An 18,682-nucleotide genomic window follows, 5' to 3' on the forward strand; every position below is an offset into this window, starting at 1 on the left:
GGGCGCTGCGCGGCGGGCGGGAGGCAGGCGTTGGGCTCGGGGACCGGGGCTGGCCGGGCGAGTCCGGGGGATGCGTGCCAGGGGCGCCCGCCGGGACATGCGGGACTGACAGGTCGGCGGGACCGGGCCGTGGGGCCGGGGCCACCCCGGGCACCTACGTGGGGAGGAAGGAATGGCCTTGGTGTCCCCGCAGTTTGGTCTGCACGTAAAGAATGCAGCCATCTGGCGGTTTGCGGTCCCTGGACTTGCCCCGAAGGTGGGAAGGAAGCCTTTCGGATTGGACTGAGGTTTTAATCATCGCGGGTAGGAGGCGGGAGGACATGCAGGGCCTTAAAAACAGTCCTCTCCGAGAACAAAGAATTACGGAGCACCCACAAATCGTAATCTCGCCCAAAGTACTCTAACAAGATAATTTAAACACGGCTAGGTAGCCTGCGACCTTTTAAAAAACGTGGCATTCCACTAACCTGCATGGACTCCATAGTTGCATGGTAACACAATCATGGGTGGTTTCAGCTCTCTTAGTACAGAAACTAATCAGCAACATAAAGTGATGAGATATACTAAGCATATCAGTGGCGTTAAAAATGGGGTCTTATTTGTAAAGTATTGAAAGTTTAACGAGAATTCCTTAAAAGGCAATTATTTTCCCACTGCACTGCTCTTGTAGCTTAATTTAAGGATTACTGTATATTGATGCAAAACTCTGGTTGTTGCTGCCAAAGAATGGAAGGGTGGATGAAGGGACGACTGCTTTTCTTGGATACAGATTTGCATTTCTTCAAACATTAAACAGATGTATGCATTCCCTTGAGCTTTTACATATCTCATAACCTGCCCTTAAGAAAATATATACCATATGAGGTGATACTGTTTTTCTTTAGTGTATTGAATCTAAATATATACTGACTGAACTGTGCGTGAGTGATTGTGCTGTGGTGTGGTGTGGCTCCCGTCCCCATCCCCCATTCCAAGCAAAATACATACCTACCAATATATATATATAGCTCCTATATTTTAAGTGTTCTTAGGATTCTTTTTTTTTTTTTTCAAAGACAACCTTAAATAACATTTCTAGCTACAGGGAAGGAAATTTCTGGGCACTTCTGGGGTTGTAAAGTACACTATTTGAAAAGAAATTAGAAATTACTTTTAATACTATAGCAGATGTCAGACAGTCTTTGCTGCCTGGACATTTAATGACATTCTAAAAATTCAATTCAGTGGTTACAGTTTTTTCTGCTATTTACTAGATTTCATGCTTGAGTGCATATCAGTATTTCTTCTCCCTTTAAATTAACACTGAAAGGACATGTTTTGGCCTCCCCCCACCCCCATCGCCATTTAATTGTTTCATTTGAAAAAAGAAAAAGAGCAAATGAGAAAAGGTTGTAACATTGCAATTGATACTCATTTATTCAGCTATTTATGCCTTACACTGAGACTTTAGTGCTATTCAGATGCAATTTTGGTCCAAAATGGTGGTGCTTCAAAATTATAAATAAGGGTCTTGATAGTGTTGTTTTTTTTATGTTCTCTGTGTAGCATATATCTTCTTTCCAGTATAATCTGAGATACTTAATTTAAAAGCATTATATTCAGAGGTACATTTTTCCCCTTTTGAGCTTTAGAACACCTCACTCTTGCTCTGAAACATTAAGAAAACCATCACCAAAAAAAAGTTGGTAAGTAGGGTGTTTGTGTCTTGGGTGTTAATATTTTAAATAGTTTAGATGTGTGATTTTCGGTCCCTTGCATATTATATAATCTGGTCCCCTTTTGGTGTATTGTGATGAATATTTATCATGAACATGACTAAATTCAGGGTTATGATGGAAAAGCAACTTCCCTCCTCTCATGGAATTAACTTTTTTGTAAGTTCTCCAAAATCTTTCAGTTCAACAAACATTTATTGAGTGCCTGCTTTTTACACCATGCACTCCATTGACTAAGAATAGACAAAATTATAGGTGGTCTTTAATTTTAACTAGAAAGAAAGCCTGTAGGCTTTTTTTGAAAAAAATCTTTTTACTACTGAGAGATGTTTATCTTTTAGGTTGCAATTGGGCAAAGATTCGACACCTTTTTAGCCAGTTGTTCTTGAGCACCACTTACAACACAGTTCTGACAGTATTTCATGACAGTAAGTATGTGTTACCATTTTGGTTATTAGATTTGAACAGTAATTGGCTGGAAACAAAATCATAACTGATTTATATTGGAGATTCCTGAATGAATGCCTTTCAACTCTAGACAGACAGTGTCTCTGCTCATTCCCATTGCTTCCTTATTTTCAGTTACTTGCATGTATTAAGCATTTCCCTGGGGCCCGTAAGTGCTTTTGAGGCTATAGGGTAAACATTGCTGGTAGGGCTTTAGTTGAATCGAACACTTAGAGGACAATTATGTGCTGAATGGAAACTGCTGACTGTAAATGCAGTACAGGTGGAAGGAAGAGAGGTGTGGTGGTCCTGGGTAATTGGGAATGTGGAGGAGGGAGCCTATGTTATATGCCTCTAACTGAACCTTGAAGGATGGGTGGGATCTAGATAGGTGGAGAGTATCACCAAAAGCCTGGACACAGGAATGAGTAACATGTTTAGGGGATGAGGAATAGAGGTGCATGGTCTAAGTGGAGATTTCACAGGATAATGTAATGGAAGGATACCACTTGGCCTGTCTGGATATTTAGTTCTGGATCTGTTACTATACCTGTGACCTCCAGCATGTCACAACTTTGAGCCATGGTTGCCTCACTCCTAAAATGAAAGAACTGCATTCAGTGAACCATAAGTAAGGCACATCCTAGCACTAAGATTTTTATCAGCCCTAAAGATAGAGAAGAGTAGGAAACAAATTTAGTTAGGAGGGGGGGTCTGCTCATGTAAAGCCATGAAAATGAGTTTTGGATTTGGTGCAGGAGACCTTTAGGAACCTTTAGGAATAGGTTCAAGAACTATAGAAGCAGTGTTGTAGTAAGATTAGTCTTAAAACAATACATTAAGGTGGGTGGGGTAGTAATCCAGTGGAAGTAGAAGAGGAAGGGCATATCCAGAGACAGTTTAAAAGTGGTAATGGAGTAGGTAGAGCTTAAAGGAGATGGAAGATTCTGAGATGATGCTGGTTTGAGGGGGTCTTCAAAAAGTTCGTGGAAAGGGGCCGGCCTGGTGGCGCACTGCTACAGTGCGCCGCTTGGGAAGCGCGGTGGCGCTCCCGCCGAGGGTTCGGATCCCACATACAGACCGGTTCCCGGTTCCCGCTCACTGGCTGAGCGAGGCGCGGGAGCAACACCGAGGGCTGCGATCCCGTTGCCGGTCCCAGTCCGGTACGGGGGCGACACTGAGGGTTGCGATCCGTTGCCGGACACAGAAAAAGACAAAAAAAAAAAGTTCGTGGAAAGATTTGTATTATCTTTTCATTCCATTTTCCCACAAACTTTTTGAAGTACCTTTGTATATTTAGTCGGGAAGAGTGAAAAGGATGGTGTTCTTAATAGGATCACAGCAGTTGAAAAGGAAATCTCCCTTGTTGCTCCCTGGCAGGGGATGGGAGAAGGTGGGTTTCATTTCCCAACATCTTAAGTTTGCAGTGAGGAGATACCAGACATGTTCTACAGGCATGGGGTGCTTGAGTGGTAGGCAGGATATCAGTTGTAGATTTGGGGTTTATGAGCAAGAAGGGATATTTAGTGAGTTCATTAAGAGAGTAAGGGAAGAAAGAGAAAACAATAACCTTGGATGAAACTAGCAATTAGGGAGGGGGGAGGAAAAAATAAACCAGGAAAGAATATTGCTTTGGAATCAAGGGAGAAGAGAATTCCAAGCATAAATATGGTGCTAGTAGCTGCCAGCACTACAAAGAAAGGCCAAATAGGATGCAGACAAGATTGTTGGCAACTTTAAGAGTGGTTTCAGTATTGTGTTGGAGTTAAAAAGCACATGTCAGGGAGTTTAAATAGGAATGAAGAGGTGTCTAATGACTGTGTCTGGGCAAGAATGATACTAGACAACAGTATGGGGCAGAATTAAGATTCGATGTATCTGTGGGTACTTCTGTGTTTTTAATGAGGGGAGACTAAGGATGTTTAAGGAAGAGTGAAGGAGCTGGTAAGGAGGACTGAAGATGCATTAGAGATGAGGAGTCCTTGTATTCTTTCATGTCCTCAAAGAGATAAAAGGAATGTGATCCAACAGGTAAATGGATGAGTTATGTGAGAGAGAAAACTTTGCGCCTGGAAAGAACGATGACAACTGTATTTGAAGGGACAACAATAATGCCAGGTTACATTTGCTGAGTTCTCGCTACATATCTTGCACTTTGCTAAGTGCTTTTTATACAATAACTTCTCATAGCAACCCCATTTAAAAAAAACGGAAAAGCTGAAACACAAAGAGGAAGGTAACTTGTTCAAAGACACAGCTTGTAAATGGGGAGCCAAGCTTCAAACCCAGGCAATCTTTCCAAAGAGTTATTGTTTTTAACCACAGTCCAGAATGTGTTTCTTAACCATTTCACAAATATTACCCTTGTTTCAGAAGCTACTTTAAGTGTTTTCAATATATAATCAATAGACTTAGAATTTAGAGAGGGCAAATACAGGAAAAACTGTTAGGAATGAATACTGTAAGTACTCGGCATCTGAGACTCGGAATTTCAGTCCATTTACTATTTCACCTTGGGCAAATCATGAGCCTCATATACCTCAATTTTCTCATCTGCTTCACAGGGTTGTGAACATTGTTGGGATATTTAGAAAGTGTTCAATAAATGTAAACATATTGTAATAAATGTAGGAGGGCACTATTTACTGTATTTATGCAACAAATTATTAGCATAGTTTAAATATTGCTACGTCAAAGAAAAAAGAATAAAAATTCATTAGCTTAGCCAGCTGACAATTTATTTCGCATAATATTTTGGAGAATGATGCTATCAGTTAAACTAAATAATTAGAAGAGTCATTAAAATGAACTTAATGGGATTTAACTACTCTTTGTCTATATTTACTAATTCCCATGGATCTAATGATTTATCATTTTACCATTCTCTTGTCATCATCCCCCATGCTCTTTGTTGCCTGGATGAAATCCAACACTTTAGCTCCTCTAGTCTTATACCAGGCCTGTAAGTGTCACAACTGGACATATGGGAACCACTGTCAATTCATGGTCACCGGCTTTGGCTAGGCTCTGTGCATTGCCCAACACTCACTCCTTTCCTCTCCCATTCTCTGCAGTGACAGCTGTCTGCCTCCCTGGCCATGAGAATCCCAGCATTATCCTCAGCCCTTCCTTAGCTCTATTTAGTCAGTCACCAAGTCCTGTTGGTTTTACCTGCTAAAAAGCCCTCTGGTCACCCTGCTTCTCTTAATTTCCAGTGCTGTCACCCTGGAGCACATGCTGGGAGTGATCATCCTCTTGCTTGAGTTCGTGCCCTAACTGCAGTGTTCTATTCCTCACTAGACTTCTGTCCCTGTTCTTGTTCCCCTCCAGGCCATTTTCTGGGCTGTAGCCAGAGTAATGCTTTAAAAAAGAAATCTGATCTGCACCCTTCTGCTTAAAGCTGTTCTTTGATTTGTTCTTGTGCACAAGGCACTGCTTGATTTAGCCCCTACTTATCTTTTTCCAGTCCACCAGTACTGTTATTTCTCAGTTTCCTTTGCCCTCAATGTTCTTTTCCTACCTGTCTTTGCCTAACTGATTTCTATTTATCTTTCAATATCAGTTTAAATGTCATCTCCTAAGACAGCCTTCCTTGACCCCTCAGACTAGTGAGGTCTCTTTTGGAATAAGTTCACATAGCACATAACAAAACATCTTTGTTTTTCTTAGTACTTGGCACTAGCAATTAGTTAATTATTTGTAATTATTTAATAGCTATATATAGCATTTATTGAGTATTCCCATTGTACGATGCTGTGTTTACATGGATTATCTTCTAAGCTGTGCAGTATCCCTGTGATGTTAAGACCTATTCTCATCCAACCTGCTCAAGGTCTCAAGGCCGTTAAGTCTGAGGGAATAAAAACTAGGTGATTTAATTCCAGAACCTGTGTCCTGGAAGTACTAATAGGCTAAGCTATCTACCCCCTCACCTTGCCCCCCAGGTTACATAACATTTGTCTTGTCTGCAAGATGAGGACAGAGACCTTGTCTGTGGTGTTGACTGCTATGTGACCAGTACATAGCACGGACCTGATAAATACTAAGTGCTCACTCAGTAAATATTTGTTGGCTGGCTTACTTATGATCAACAGTCTGTTTTGTAAATTGTTATGGGAAGTTTTAGACCTCGAGAAAAAAACCTTTGCAGTATATCCAGCAAGTTTTTTCCATCATTTCTTTTATATAGGAGTGTGGCTAGAATATTGTAAGCATCAAAGATTAGGCCGATTTGTTAAATGAAAGGTTCTGAGTGCCATTTGGCTTCAAAGAAGGGAACATTAGTTTTTGGATTGCAGAATGGGATAAATCAGAAAGATTCCAGGAGGATAGGGAATGTTGGGATTAAAGGCTGGGGCAGGATTTTAATGGTAAATTGAGAAGAGGAAGACAGAAGGTGTGAAATGACAGAAAAGCTAAAACTTGCAGAACCAAAGACACAGTTAAGCAGATGAAATGTGGTCTCTCTTCTTAGGAAGGAGGATGAGATCTAATGTCTATAGACTATGCCACATGCCAAATGCTGTCCTTAGCATCTTTGTAGTCTTTATTTAATTCTAAACTCTTCAGGTTTAGAAGACAGAGGTTTAGAGAGCCTAATGCTATTAATCCAAATGATAATTTTGCTGCTAATTCCAGTGCAGGTCAAGATAATATGATTTGTGCCTTTGATACTTTTATGTAATAATCATAAATTAATTCATCTCCCAGATTCACCTGGTTATTTGAACAGTGTCCTTCTCATCAGCTAATATTAAAAGACTTATGATATCCTGTGGATATCCTTTCAGCAAAGCATTTCTGTTATCGGTTCCTTCACCCCCCCCCCCCCCAAAAAAAAAAAAAAAATTTGTTTCTAGTTGTAAGTTCTGAAACAACCTCTTTGGTCCTGTCTACTGCACCTTGATCTTCTTAGGACATTGTAAAAACTAGTGGACTCATAGCTACCCTAATTGACCATTCTTTCATGGCTCATATATTCATAATTGTGTCCATTAAAGGCTATTCTCCTAGTATCTTGTTAGCATTTTAGGGTCAAAATAACATTTTATATCTGGGTAATGTTTCACTTTCATTTGTATTAGTTTAAGATGTGGAGGGTGGCATTGTTATTTCCGTTTTATATAGAAATGCATTTTACTGGTAGGGATGCTTGTTTTCAGGGGAGTAGTAGGGGAGTCAGAATCAACTCACTGACTTTATTGTTTACCTCTTAGAGGCCACTAAAGAGTACCAATAAATAGGTACCCTGTGCTTTCACAGATTATTAAAGGTATATGAATTTTATTTTCTACCCTCCTAAAACAACTATATAAGTTACGGAAATGTATCTATAATTGCAGTTTAATTAGACATCACAGTCAACAGATGCATGAAAGAAATGCCATGTTATGGACTTGGCAACTAGCCCAGTATTTTAGTATTAGATAAAAATCCAACAGAGATTGAGAAAAAATGTGTTATGTAAGGACTAAAATATTGCAATTAATAACATTAAGTTTCTGCTAGGTCCTGGGCCTTAATAAACATTTAGGATCAAGTGTCTCTTCTTTGTTCGGCCTGAAAGCAAATATGAATTGCACTTAATTTTTGTTACACTTTTTATTCGGATAATGCATTTTTAATTTTTCCACTCACAAATAGCCAGTCTCTTATTGTTTTGCATAGTAGTATTTGCAAAGCAGAAAGTCTTCCAGGATCTGCCACATTGGTGTAATTGAATGGAGCCATTGCAGGGCTTGTGGCTCACTTTTTTCCAGATTTTCCCTCTTGGAATTCTTTTAGGTCTAAGCAGAATTAATTAGGCAGTCTTCTTTTAAAACAGTAATTTTAATTCTCATTTTTGGTTATAATTTTCCTATCTCTATATGCAGATCTCCAATCTCCCTGATTTCTCCTCTTCTTTTTTCTTTAAACAACCAGTTTGAGGATTGGGGGAAAGGGAAACTTAACCTTTGACTACAATCAGAGGTGATGAGCACATTCAAAACGTGGGTGCACTCTTGACTGTATGGGTACAGAATTGTGCAGGGAATCCACATGCTTTTTATACTAAGCAAAAGTTTGAATTGAGACATTGTTTTGGAACTTCTGTGAGACCGCGGAGAAAGTTTGCAGCAGGATCAAAAGGGTTTGCATAGGAATATCAGGCTTTAGCAGGAGAGGTGAAGGTGATAGGTACAGGTGACATCCAGTTGACTACTAAGCTGATTTTGGCTTTTACAGGGATAAATTAAGTTGTAGGTCAATTTTGCCTATACTATATTTGAGGGTTATGCAATCGAAAAGAAAGAGTGGTATGCTTTAGATTTATTTCCTTATTTTGTTTCCCTATTGGCCTGTGCTTAGCACTTACGGAAGATGGATGGGGGAATCTTGAGTAGTAGGCAAATTATTGAAATCAATAATTCAAGAAATATAAATGTTTTCTTTTAGTAGCTTAAGGCTATGAAAACGTAATTGACCCATTCTATGACAGTTTATGAGCATTGAATCTATTATGTTTTTAGTACAACTTTTATTGAAGAATGTTTAAAAACTCTTTTTCTTCATAGATGGATGGTGACAGTTCTACAACAGATGCTTCTCAACTAGGAATTTCCACAGACTACATTGGAGGAAGTCATTATGTTATACAGCCTCATGATGGTAAGAAAGCTGCAGTTAGAACTAAAATCACAAGTAGAATGAGTTAGAAAGTGGAAATTTTATTAATATGATGTTCTAGGTTATATTTGTCTTTACAGGAAAATTAGTGTCATAGTTCAGTGAAAGTCTAATAGGGTGTACCATGCTATTTTTATTAGAAATAGTCTTCAGGGCTGACCCCGTGGCTCACTCGGGAGAGTGCGGCGCTGGGAGAGCAGAGGCGCTTCCGCCGCGGGTTCGGATCCTATATAGGGATGGCTGGTGCGCTCCCTGGCTGAGCACGGTGCGGGTGACACCAAGCCAAGGGTTCCGATCCCCTTACCGGTCACAAAAAAAAAAAAAAAGGTGAAGGTTCTTATAGCAACATCTCCTCTGTTTTACACTAGCTTAATTCTTTTAGAAGTAGTATGAAAGCTGTTTGTTTGTTTTTTTTTCCTTTTTGTCTTTTTTCGTGACCGGCAACAGATCGCAACCCTCAGTGTCGCGCCCGTACCGGACCGGGACCGGCAATGGGATCGCAACCCTCGGCGCTGCACCCGCACCTCGCTCAGCCGGTGAGCGGCCGGTCCGCATGCGGGATCCGAACCCTCGGCGGGAGCGCCACCACACTCCCAAGCGGCGCACTGTAGCAGTGCGTAGAGAATTCTACTATAAAAATATGCCTTTTTAAAAATTTGTAGTACAGTTTCTTTTAAAATTTATTTCTGATTTCCTATTTAAATATTAAATTTGATAAATTCTCATTCAATTGATATGATAAAATAGTTCTTCAGAGGGTTAGTTAAATTGTTAGCTATAATATTTCTTGTTCTTAGATGCAAACATTTTTGTTTTTCATTCAGTATTAGATGTAAACTGTGTCAAGTATTAGAATGGTAGTATTATGTTGGCTTATCAGAAATAATTTACTTTTATGGCATTTTGATCTATTTTTTTAATTAAGATATACAGCCCTCCCTTGGTATCTCTGGGGGATTGGTTCCAGGACCTCCTGCAGATACCAAAATTTGAGAATGCCTAAATCCTTGATAATAACATGCCATAGTATTTGCATGTAAGCTAGGTACTCCTTCTGTAAATTTAAAATTACCTTTAGATAGATATCTTTAGTATTATAGATTACCATAATACTTAATACAATGTAAATGCTGTGTAAAATAGTTTATATACTATATTGCTTAGGGAATAATGACAAGGAAAAAAAATCTGTACATGTTCAGTAGAGACACAATTTTTGCTCCAAATATTTTCAGTCTGCAGTTCTGAATCCACAGATATGGTTGGACACGGAGGGCTGACTTTATTTTTAGAAGGCAATTGGGGGCGGGGGTGGGGAGATATTAGTTATTTCATCCTAAAACAGATATTCAAATAAATTAATTTTGATAACATCATTTTAAACACATCAAAATGTAAATTGAATCAGCTTGAGTGCCTCGCTTATTGAGTACATATAAGGACTGGGAAGTTTACTTACAAGATACTGCCTTTACTCATAATAGGATGTTATTAGTAATGTGAAAGCTTTAGTTATGTCTAAATCTATATAATTTTTTCAAATTCATTTTTTGTAAGAATAGTTGGATCACTGCTATAGCTTTGTTCAAAAATTAGTTACTACATTAGTAATCCAGTCAGGTCAGTAATTTCAGGTCTAGTTTTTCCATTCTGTATAGAATTTTATAAACTTTATATAGCAAGTTTATATATATAACTTTATATGGCAACTTTATATAGCACGTTTTATATAAATTTGGTTTTGGATAACCTCCTAATCTAGCAGTATTCAAAGAGCCACAGGTTATAGTCTGTAAGTTTTATAGCTAAGTCATGCAGTAAATATTATGAGCACCTGTTCTCTGGAAGGAGCTATATGAAGTCCTAGGAAACACAAATCTGATCCCTGGCTTCAAGTAGCAAAAATCTAATAGGGGAAACGATAAATAAAAAGAATTATAAAATATGTCAGATAAAAGGTACAGAGAAGCACTTGTGGTATTTTATGAAAAGAAAGATCACTTTTGAAGCTGCTATGGATTTGTTATTTGAACTTTTTCGTGAGTGGTAGGTAGGATTTCAGTAGGCATAGCTGAGCATAAAATAGTTCTAGGCGATGGTTTTTAAGTTGAGTAAGTTCATTTCTGGCGCTGTGAAAATTGTGAAAATAACTGCTATCCTAATCCCTAAAAAGGATTAGGAAATGAACCAAAATGGTTCTTATTCTGGATTGTTTCAGGTAGTCTTTCTATCTTGAAGTAAAAATTATGAGAAGCTTTACACATAAATTGTTTCTATTTCTTTAGATACTGAAGACAGCATGAATGATCATGAAGACACAAATGGTTCAAAAGAAAGTTTCAGAGAACAAGATATATATCTTCCAATTGCCAATGTGGCTAGGATAATGAAAAATGCCATACCTCAAACGGGAAAGGTAACATAGAGGAGAAATTGAACTAGGTTTTTTGGGGGAAAACGTAGAACTGTGTGAATACATAGTTCATGAATACAGTTAGCTATTGGTTTCAGCAAATCAATATTTCTTTCATTTCTACCTACTCGGTTACTATATATTGTTCCATGTTCATTTCTGCCATGTCCCCAAATGCTCTCCTCTTCACCACTTATTGAAAGATAAAATAGAATCAAGACTATTTTTAAGAATAATCAAGAATATTTTACCTATTTTAAGATACATTGTCAGAACTATCAGGTTTGGGCATGTGAAATTGTAACTTCTATAATGTTACAGCAAGGTTAGGTCATATTGGACAGATGTAGGTATAGTAAGAATTTTTTTTTAAATCCTGATATTTGGAAACAACTATTTTTATGTAATTATAGATATTACCATACATTTCAACTAGTATGATTTTTAAGTCATGTTGCCTTTTTATCAGCACCGCACTCTCCCGAGTGAGCCACTGGGCCGGCCCATCATGTTGCCTTTTTAGAACAACTTTTAAAAACTTGTCACTACTCATCACTTGGTTTAAATTAAAGTTCACATTTTTTATGTTGTTTTGTACTGCATAGTAACCTTTTCTATCATTTTATTGTAGCTTATAAAAGTACTTAAGAAAGTAATAAACCTGACAAATAAAAATACTATTAAAATACACCACTAAGCCTAGAAGTTCCAATTTTAAAAGTCCTCCTTACCTTTTTAGGAGGAAACAGTGCAACTGCTGATTATTGCTTACATAGGCTAGGTCTGCAGTGTCCAGGACTACCATAGCCTCTAGCCACATGTGGCCACTGAGCACTTGAAATGTGGCTAGTCTGAATTGAAATGTGCTGTAAATATAAAACACCAGATTTTGAAGACTTAGTATGAAGAATGAAACTATCTCATTTTAAAATTGATTCTGCTTAAATGATAATAATTTGGATACATGGGTATAATAAAATATTAAAATGAATGTCACTTTTTTTTTTTTAACACAGTGCCTCGAATATCTAAAATTATGTACATGGCTCACATTATACTATCTTGCTTGGCTGCATTTATGCAACTCTTGTTTACTTTCTCCAGCATGTAAAGTAGCCACGGAGGTGAAAGTATGTTCAGCAAGGATTTTAAGTGTTGTTCCTGTTATAAGTGGCTCTGGATTTGCATGATTAATCCATTAGAATCTCACTTTCAGACCTCAGACCCTTTTTTTTTTTTTTTTTAAAGATGACTGGTAAGGGGATCTTAACCCTTGATTAGGGAAGAATTGTTTTTATAATGAGGTGGCAGGCATGTGATTCTTTAGGCAGGCTTTTTTTTTTTTTTCTTTTTTTTATGCTCAAGTCTTACAATAGTCAGTCTTTTTAGTAAACTCAAAATCTGTACTGGACATTTTGTATCCTCAGTAGCAAAAAAGTAAAAAAGTTACCGTTTTTCATTATTTCACTCTTGTTTAAGACAACGTGAATTCAGTTTTCAAGTTTTTGTTTTGTTTTTTATTTTTGGGTGTATTTTATTTCCTTATTCATGGAAATGTTAGGGTAGAGAAGTGGTACCTAAGTCTGTAGCCCACGGTATACTTAGTATATATATGACAGAATTGATTTTCCTGGGGTACTTGGTTAGTAAGAGTTTTCATCTTATATGGGGTGGTAGGGACATCCAGTGGTGTTTGCTCTTTTATATCCAGATTCTACCCGTTTTCTGTGAATAGTTGTCAAGGCTTTTCTCACTTGTATTCGAGTTTGGAGGGTTGGAATTTTGATACCACACATTGTATTGATGTTATTAGCATATACTCAGTCTTCAGAAAGTTCATGGGAAGATTTTTATCTTTTAATTCTGTTTTTCCCTATCTTTTTCAAGTGCCTTTATATTTCAGAGATTAAAGGTTAACAGTCATAAACTAAAGATGTGTTTTTCTGAATAGCCTTTCATTTTTGCAGATTGTTAGGAAGGTGATTCTTATATTCCCTGCAAATCTACCTAGGATTTTTCTCTCCAGATTGCAAAAGATGCCAAAGAATGTGTTCAGGAATGTGTAAGTGAGTTTATCAGCTTTATAACATCTGAAGCAAGTGAAAGATGCCATCAGGAGAAACGGAAGACAATCAATGGAGAGGATATTCTCTTTGCTATGTCTACCCTAGGCTTTGACAGTTATGTGGAACCTCTGAAATTATACCTTCAGAAATTCAGAGAAGTAAGTAAAACGTCTCCCATTATGCTTTTAAGAAAATAAGATACACTATTCACTTTAACTTTCAAAATGTTTTCTTAAAAAATTTGTTTAAAAAAATACGTTTAAAAATATTCATTTTGTAACGAATTATATAACCTTTCTTAGGCGAAGTATTTAGCCACTTATATTACAGTACTTGAGTAGTAAGTCCTTTTCCCCCCTTTGTTTATAAGTAACTACTGCATAGTTATGTAATGATTAAGAGCACAGGTTCTGATTCGGACCACCTGGACGCAGAAACCTAGCTCTACTACTTGTGAACTCAATGATGCTGGGCAGGTTATTTTAGGTTCTTTAGGCCTTGGTTTCCTCATCTGTAAAGTGAGGCTACTAGGACTTATGTTACAAAATTATTGAGAGGACTAAGTAAATAATGTTCAATGAAATGTTACTGCTTGCTGTTGTTAATTTTAAAAAGATATCTCTAAGCTTGGGGCCTTTGAGATAACAAATGGAGGAAGTTATACCCATGCTCTTTGTTATTACTGATTGAATTCTTCTGTGCTTCCTATTAAGCTTATCTTCGCCATGGGTATGAATTTTGTGAAAATGAGTTGAGGTCAGCATCTTTATTTTCACACTCCAATTTGGGTGTCAGATTCACATTGCTTTCAAGATACATCCTTAATACCTTTAATGTTAGAATGCCATTAAATTAGTAATGTCTGCATGGAATGATTAAAGTGGGAAGAGAATGTATAAATTCTTCATAATACTTTTTCAAATCTTCAGTATCATAGAACCTTAGAGTGGATGGAACCTTAGTGGTCTTTGGTGCAAACTATAATATTTATTTAGGAATTTTTAAATATAAAGTTACTGCTATAACTGAGTACTGCTCAGTTGGCTGAGAGCTATATATTAAGTGATAATCACTTGGATCATTTGTAGATTTATAAGCTGAATATTTATGGTATTTTGCAGACTTCATCCGTAAGTAGAGTTCTTTTATCCTTTTGATATGGGGTGGAATTAGAATGATTTATTTTTATCCATATATACTTTAAGTTTTCTAGGTCATTACTAACACTGTCTTGTAGCTTAAATAAAAAGTTGGGCCTCTTCCTATGTAATTAAGTGTTAATAAATACTCTGTTTAGTGTTTATAATAATAGAAGCTCCAAATTTTAGGCAATAAGTAAGCATTCTTATTTGGAAAACAATTTCATTTGAATACCAGTGACTCCTTTTTCATTTTGTTTTGTTTTTTTGGTTTTCCTTCCCCAGGCTATGAAAGGAGAGAAAGGAATTGGTGGAGCAGTCACAGCTACAGATGGACTAAGTGAAGAGCTTACGGAGGAGGCATTTAGTAAGCAGTGTTATGATACAAATTATGTAGATTGTTAGCAGTGATTCATGCTAAATGCCTGTAGTAGTGTTTTTGGAATATCAGCACTGAGTATTTTGACAGCACTATTTTGAATAGTTCTTATTAGTTCATCCCTTTATATTTGAAGTGAGTGATAAGTGTAAAAAATTTTAATTCTGCAGATATTATAACCTTTCACAGATAGTTCTGACTCATTTCCATAGTTCCTAGTTTGTGGTGAAGATTCATGTGAGATAGGAATATTGAGAACTGTAGTTTGTAATATAAAATCTTGTGATTTAAATAAATTTGAACTCAAGTTTCCTTTTGTAAAAATTGATTATCATATTGTTATGTTGGTGAAATAAGAGGTCTATGCTACATATATTTCTCATATAAAATATGTGTATATATTTTATATAAATTTCTTACGTAAAATATATGCTGATTTAGTTATGTAAGTGTTGCTCCCAGCCAAGCCTCAAGGTGTGGTGTAGGTCTAACCATGAACCAGAAACTGCATCCAGTCTTTCTTGAGATTTGTACACTTGGGCAATTAACTAAAGTATACTTCAGAGATATGAAGATTCAGAAAATTGAAAAATGCAGTAGAAAAAACATACTTTTTTAGGCAACTTTTTTTGTAATGGAAAATTAGGAGGCTTATGATTTTGCCCAAGATTACAGCATTGATAAGTGGCCAAATTGTAATGAGACATTAATGGCACAACCTTGAAGTTCAGGCCAAGAAAGTAGATAAGTAGATGCAATTCTTTTCCCTCTTTTTTTTTTTATTTGTCTTATAGCTAACCAGTTACCAGCTGGCTTAATAACTGCAGATGGTCAACAACAAAATGTTATGGTTTACACAACATCGTATCAACAGGTACAGTATCTCCTTTGTCTTTTAAACTATTTTAAAAATTGATTATATCCATTAATTTTTATCACAGGTAGTTAATTTCAATATATTATTATTATTAAGGACCTGATCAAATAAAGATTATTAAAAATTCTGTTTTTTCAAAATATATATAACTGTATAGTGTTCTCTTAATGGTTAAAAATATATACATGTGTTTATTTTTGCATAGACTTCTAGAAAGATACACAAGAAATAATTAATGTAGTTCCATTGGGTAGACAGAGTAGAATCTGGGGTGGGAAGTAGACTTATTTTTCATTGTCTATTGTTTTTTGTCACTGAATATTTACAATATGCATATGTTAGTTTAAAATTATTTTTTCTTTAATTCCATTCCATTTAAATTTCTAATCTTAGATTTCTGGTGTTCAGCAAATTCAGTTTTCATGATCTGAAGAATGATGGAATGGGGAATGTACAGAAGCGAGAGTCTGTATGATTATGGAACAGAGACATTAGAAGGAAATGAATGGTGAAAAGATGTCTCTTTGTATATTAAATAACTGTAATGTAGCTTCCTGATGCTTGACTAATTGAGGTGTTAATTCTGACTTGAGAATCTTTTTCATGAATGATTTTAAAGAAAATTTTCGATTTTAAAGGTATTAAAATATTTTTGTTTTGTACAAGAGTTTGTTGCTCTGTATGACTCCTGTATGCATTGTATATTGCAATTTATTACTGTCAGAGATTTGTAGACAGTTTCTTATTTTCATATTGAATCATGTTACTTTTGTAATTCAAGTAAGCAGCTGGGTTAATTCATGATGTTTGCCCTTTTAATAAAATATAAGGGTAGAGTTCATTTTGAATGCAAGTTGCCTTTATTATAAATTTAAGTTTGTCTTGGTTATATAATCTTGCATGATAACCTAGCTAGATTTTTAGCATTTGCCGTATTTATTAAAATTAATTTTTTTGGTAAAATATTCACAGCTTAAGCAGCACCATTTTTTAAAAAAATGTAAATGAATAATTGTGAATGCAGAAGCACATATTATCTGCCCTATTAAACTTGGTGCCCATTAACAGTGTTTACACTGTTCATTGTGCCTGTTAACGTAATTTTAGTTATTGGAGCTTTTACATTATTAGGAGTGTTGGAATTCATTTAAGTTTAATGTAGTCCTAGTGCTCTTGAAATGGTGCCCCTTTCATTTGGTATATGATTTTTTCAAAGCATATCTTCAAGCACTATAGTATCCTCTTCCGGAAGAGAAATTTTATAGTCTAATGGCAAATGTCCTCATTTTACCTTTTTAATTGAAATGCCAAGTTTCCTGTTATACTATGAGAACCAAGAAATGTTGGACATCATTGTGTGTACAGACCTTTTTCACGGGTGAGTGAATGAAATAGAGAATAGAGTGAGTGCTGTGAATGGTCTTAAATAGAAGTTGCCAACTTCTAGCGTGCTGTCTTGATCTTTGCAATAAACTAAACTTAGATAATGTAACTGTATAATTTAGTGGTATGTACTCGGGTTGTTCCTTTTTTAAAGTGAGGATTTGTATTTTCTCATCTATTCTTTTTGGTGATAATTAACTTGAGCGCTTAAAAAATTTTTTTAATATCAAAAATTGCTATTGTATAGTTTTGCCTAAAGGGAAGTTTGAGTGAACATCATCTTTGAAGGACACTCAAATTTATAAGGTAGAAGCAAGTTCCCAGATAACAGGCTGAACAGAAGCATTTATGTTGCCAGAAAGAGCCTTTGGGGACACATTTGGACTAATCTGAAGTCAATAATTCCCTCACCCCCATACCCCATTTAACAAATAACCTTCATTATTGAAAATTAAAATAGGAAAAAGGGGAAGGGGGGTTAAGCAAAAACAACTATCATTCTACTATGTTGAAATAACTAATGTTAATATTTTGATAAATATCATTTGTCCTTTTACTTTGCCAGATATGTATATTTTTATAAAAATGGGCTCATATTGTACATACTGTTTTGTAACCTGCTTTTTTCACTTAACAATATATTGTGAACATCTTTCCTAGGTCATGCATAGTCTTCTGTATCATTTTTATTGGTTTATTATTCTGCTGTATGACTGAACCATAATTTATTTAATTCCCTATTGGATATTTTGACTATTTACATCTTTTCACAGTTATAAACAACACTTCACTGAATCTTGTGTACATCCATGGCTGTTTTCTTAAAATAAAATCTTAGAAGTAGAATTGCTGGGTTACGAGAAATACAAAATTCTAAGGCTTTTGATACTTACATGTGGGTGGATTTTTGAAATATCTTCCATTTGATCCTGGCAGTATGTCTCTATATACCTGATAAAAACCTTGGTTTGTGGTATCAGATTCTTTCTCTAAAATTAATTTAAAGATTATGTTTGAGTAAAGAATCAAGGTTAAAAAAGGATTTCAACAATTTAAAAATTTAAATCAGTATATTCCAAAACAAATTTCTAAACTTAATAATTTGCTAGTAATACTAACTAAAACTTCAGACTAGGTAAAAATCAGACCAATTTTGGGTTATACGGCCTTCATACTCTTATGGGAAAGAAAATTGACATTCAATGTGTGTGAGACTCAGTGTTGGCATCTTACTTGGCCTATGTTACATTTAATTTAATGCCATGTTTTCTCCCCTGGAACTTCTTAAGTATGTAAGTTCCTATGTTAACCTACAAATGTTTTTTATAATTGTGTAAATACTGCCTTTACAAGTATCTAAGAGAGAAATGGATTTCAGTGACTAAGCCGTAGGTAGAAGCAAGGAATTTATTAGCTTCTGTTTACCCTCCCTACCTCATAACAGAGAGGTTATGCTTCAGTTCAGAAAAGATTTTGAAAATCCTACCTTCCTTCCTATGTCATATATTTTGATATGATGGTGTTTAAAACTATTTGTATTTCTTTTCCTCCTACAGTGTAATATCTATGCAGTGTCTTCCTTTCTTCAAAAACATGC

The 18,682-nt window shown here is 36.0% G+C and overlaps 1 protein-coding gene across 1 annotated transcript; it reads left to right on the forward strand.

Moving 5' to 3' along the window:
* Positions 1-173: 173 nt before the first annotated feature.
* Positions 174-17,880, forward strand: NFYB (nuclear transcription factor Y, beta). The gene is made up of 8 exons (XM_008570271.1): positions 174-1,685; positions 2,057-2,143; positions 8,717-8,810; positions 11,114-11,244; positions 13,268-13,465; positions 14,732-14,813; positions 15,620-15,699; positions 16,096-17,880. Exons 2-8 carry the CDS (start codon positions 2,138-2,140, stop codon positions 16,126-16,128), a joined length of 624 nt encoding a protein of 207 aa, XP_008568493.1. The 5' UTR covers positions 174-1,685; positions 2,057-2,137; the 3' UTR covers positions 16,129-17,880.
* Positions 17,881-18,682: the final 802 nt, after the last annotated feature.

Source organism: Galeopterus variegatus, unplaced genomic scaffold (genome assembly GCF_000696425.1).
Source record: "Galeopterus variegatus unplaced genomic scaffold, G_variegatus-3.0.2 Scaffold588, whole genome shotgun sequence".
Classification (NCBI taxonomy): domain Eukaryota; kingdom Metazoa; phylum Chordata; class Mammalia; order Dermoptera; family Cynocephalidae; genus Galeopterus; species Galeopterus variegatus.